This window comes from Miscanthus floridulus, chromosome 7 (assembly GCF_019320115.1).
Source record: "Miscanthus floridulus cultivar M001 chromosome 7, ASM1932011v1, whole genome shotgun sequence".
NCBI lineage: Eukaryota > Viridiplantae > Streptophyta > Magnoliopsida > Poales > Poaceae > Miscanthus > Miscanthus floridulus.
The window spans coordinates 100762152-100766311 of NC_089586.1; the positions used below are offsets into that span (position 1 = coordinate 100762152).

The window sequence follows — 4160 nt, forward strand, 5'->3', positions numbered from 1 at the left end:
GGGAGAGGAAGCGAGGAAGATTAGGGCCCATACGTAAGATAGGCTCGGCGCCAGTCACCCTGGTGCCATGCTTGGCACCAAGATCTACGACGCCGAGCTTGGCGCCAGAGTGACTGGCGGCGAGCTTCCTGCTATGTCACCGTCACGTTGGTTTCGAGCCTAGGAGCTCGACGTGGCGCCGATCTAATGGTCGAGATTTTAAAATCTTTCCTCCAGGAACATGTTTATGATTTTTTTTCAAAAAAATAGCTAAAAAAATAAAAAATTTGGCCGCACGGCGCACCAGCTTTGATCTTCGCTGGAGTGGCCCGGCCAGATATTTCTCTGGCCCTTTGGAAGTCGGAACCAACACCAGCGTGCGCTGAAGTCAGAAAAGAGCGGGCGCTTTTGATCCCCATATCACACTTTCGTGCGAAAAAAACTTCTCTGCAACGCTTTGATCCACCTGGCGTCGCGTTCCTATCCTATTGGCCCGCCAATCCTGTCACCCTGACGTGACCAAGTCACTTTGACGCGTCGATCGGTTAGTAGCACCGGCTTGCCGGTAACAACAGGTCGTAATTAGTTACACGGTGACGGCGTTATATAAGGTAGTCACCCAGCTAGCCTTAAGCTTCGTCGCTAGATATTTCGGCCAGCAGCGGCACCACATTCTCCACTCTCCAGCGGCAGGGCAAGAACAAGCGGAGATCCAACACCCTCGGCCGGCCGTTGTACGTGCGTGCCGATCCATCCGATGGACGATCTGGCGGCGCTGGCGCGCGCCGAGGGGTGGACGGAGGAGCGGCACGCGGCGTTCCTGGACCGCATGGAGCTCTCCTTCGTCCAGCAGGTGCTCGGCGGCAGCGACGTGCGCCAGACGTCCCGTAGGCTCGGCCGCCGGCCGGCGCCGCAGGCCGAAGGCGAGCGCGGCCAGGTCCCGGCCCCGCTCCCGCTCGACCGGCCACTTCCCGACAGCGCCGTGGAGTCCAACCGGTCGGGGCCGGCCGCGGCACGGCGACGCGAGGCAAACGACGCGCGCCGCCGGCCCGTCGATCCAGCTGCAGGTTGGTGAAGCAGAAGCTGAAGCCTGTCGCAGGCGCTTGCCTTTGGTATTGTGCAAGGTGGAAAATGTACGCGTCTAGTCACTTGTTTCCGTGCATAAGTAGCGCGTTTGACTGCAGATCTGTATATATGATCACGGGCGTGCTGATGAGTTTTGTGAATTGTGATATGAGACAGAGAGTCCGAGATATATGAGCATGTTATGACCTTAGCTTTGTCATGCACGCGCCTTTTGGATTGCGAGAAACACGAACCAATTGGATCGTGATCAACATAGATAGCGTCGGCGACGTGGGCATCAACACGCCTTCTGAACAGTTGGTTGCAAGCCCTGACCTGTTTTGTCATCTGAAACAGGAAGTGTTTCCGTCTTGCGCCAATGTTGTTCTTCTAATCAGCGTGATGCTAACTGTCTAGCAGCTTGACTTGTTAGCTGTTTGCTACGATTTCAGTGTACGGATCTTGCATTCTTGCCTAAATAATTCAAAGATAAATGGATTTATAAAATGTGGATGCCTCCTTTATTTTAGATCAATCTGAATTCAGCTACTGGCATCTTTCCTGTTTGCTTGATTTTTAGGTTTTTGACAAACTCCTGAACAACCTAGCAGGTCAAACTCAGAATGAACTCAATGAAGTTATTTGAATCTTAAGGTCCATTCTTTTCTTGTGCTTGTTTACCGACTCAGAGTTTGTTGGTCAGCGGCGGAGCGTGGGGATTAAACAAGCAGGGGCTAAATTATTTTGTACAAATTAATGTATTGGAAAAATTTGCTGCTTTAGTTTGTTTTCTTATTATCTTGTCTTAGTTGAAATTAGTAGTTGCGTATAGCAAAGAAAAGATTAGCATTCTATCAAGTATCAACCTTTCTTTCCACCTTAATTAGCATATCTATATTATTGAATAACTACTACATGGTAAAGCGTTGGCAGATAGGGGAATGGTGGCCCAGTTTCGCCTCTAAGGCGCTCCGCCAGTGTTGTTGGTGGCATTACTGTCTTCTTTCTTTTCTTTTTCGTGTGTAGTTGAGGGGGTCGCCTCTAAGGCGCTCCGCCAGTGTTGTTGGTGGCATTGCTGTCTTCTTTCTTTTCTTTTTCATGTGTAGTTGATAGTCTCTCAGGACTTGTTTCGTAAATATCAGCGGCCACAAGTCTTTGCCTAAGCCAGGAGGGCTACGCTTCCAAATAATATTTGGACCTTGTACCGTTCCTGAATAAATTATTTTTATAGTTATTTGAAATTATTTTTTTTAATTTGATGGAGTCAAGCTATACTTTTCTGGTTTTCTAGTGTTATATATGTTAGTACCATAGTTATTAAGGCGTCGCCTAGGCGTCGAGGCGCTAAAAGAAACCTGGGCGTCCCCGACGCCACGACCAAAAATCAACTAAACAAGAGAGGAGGAGAGGCAGAAGAGAGAGGAATGTAACGTCCCACCTCTTCGGGGCCAGGCCCGCTTACATCTGGCAGCTTCTCTAGGATATAGACTGCCCTTACAGACCAATACAGGTCTTTTCTGCACACTTTGTCCTCACTTGTGCGCACCCGGGAAGAACTTCCCGGTCGGTCACCCATCGCTCTAGGCCAAGCACGCTTAACCTCGGAGTTATTTGCAGATGGGCTTCCAGAAAAGAAGTTGCAACTTATTGGTATGAGTATCATATTAATCCTGTTAAGCCCTGGGCCACGGGATGTTACATCCTCACCCCCTTAAGAGATCGACGTCCTCGTCGATCAATCCCAAGCCAGGAGCGTCCTCTCTTGGCCACGTCCGTGTGTCCAGAGCCAACGCATGTGCCATGCTGTGTGACCACGTCGGATCCACACCAGCCATGCGCAACATGCCTGCGCAACTGCGACACACGCGTCCGTGAAACCGCGAGAGTCGGCTCTGATACTATTCTGTAACGTCCCAGCTCTCCGGGGCCAGGCCCGCTTACATCTGGCAGCTTCTCTAGGATATAGACTGCCCTCACAGACCAATATAGGTCTTTTCTGCACACTTTGTCCTCACTTGTGCGCACCCGGAAAGAACTTCCTGGTCGGTCACCCATCGCTACAGGCCAAGCACGCTTAACCTCGGAGTTATTTGCAGATGGGCTTCCAGAAAAGAAGTTGCAACTTATTGGTATGAGTATCCTATTAATCCTGTTAAGCCCTGGGCCACGAGATGTTACATCCTCACCCCCTTAAGAGATCGACGTCCTCGTCGATCAATCCCAAGCCAGGAGCGTCCTCTCTTGGCCACGTCCGTGTGTCCAGAGCCAACGCATGTGCCATGCTGTGTGACCACGTCGGATCCACACCAGCCATGCGCAACATGCCTGCGCAACTACGACACACGCGCCCGTGAAACCGCGAGAGTCGGCTCTGATACCATTCTGTAACGTCCCACCTCTCCGGGGCTAGGCCCGCTTACATCTGGCAGCTTCTCTAGGATATAGACTGCCCTCACAGACCAATACAGGTCTTTTCTGCACACTTTGTCCTCACTTGTGCGCACCCGGGAAGAACTTTCCGGTCGGTCACCCATCGCTCCAGGCCAAGCACGTTTAACCTCGGAGTTATTTGCAGATGAGCTTCCAGAAAAGAAGTTGCAACTTATTGGTATGAGTATCCTATTAATCCTGTTAAGCCCTAGGCCACGGGATGTTACATCCTTACCCCCTTAAGAGATCGACGTCCTCGTCGATCAATCCCAAGCCAGGAGCGTCCTCTCTTGGCTACGTCCGTGTGTCCAGAGCCAACGCATGTGCCATACTGTGTGACCACGCCGGATCCACACCAGCCATGCGCAACATGCCTGCGCAACTGCGACACACGCGCCCGTGAAACCGCGAGAGTCGGCTCTGATACCATTCTATAACGTCCCACCTCTCCGAGGCCAGGCCTGCTTACATCTGGCAGCTTCTCTAGGATATAGACTGTCCTCACAGACTAATACAGGTCTTTTCTGCACACTTTGTCCTCACTTGTGCGCACCTAGGAAGAACTTCCCGGTCGGTCACCCATCGCTCCAGGCCAAGCACGCTTAACCTCGGAGTTATTTGCAGATGGGCTTCCAGAAAAGAAGTTACAACTTATTGGTATGAGTATCTTATTAATCCTGTTAAGC

At 51.2% G+C, this 4160-nt stretch overlaps 1 protein-coding gene across 1 annotated transcript; it reads left to right on the forward strand.

The window, feature by feature from the left end:
* The first annotated feature begins 564 nt into the window (after positions 1 to 564).
* On the forward strand, positions 565 to 1623 carry LOC136463985 (uncharacterized). The gene has a single exon (XM_066462942.1). The coding sequence runs from the start codon at positions 737 to 739 to the stop codon at positions 1052 to 1054; it is 318 nt and encodes a 105-aa protein (XP_066319039.1). The 5' UTR covers positions 565 to 736; the 3' UTR covers positions 1055 to 1623.
* Positions 1624 to 4160: the final 2537 nt, after the last annotated feature.

Coding starts and splice junctions, on each gene's coding strand:
- LOC136463985 (XM_066462942.1), top strand. CDS start 737: ATGGACGATCTGGCGGCGCTGGCGCGCGCCGAGGGGTGGACGGAGGAG.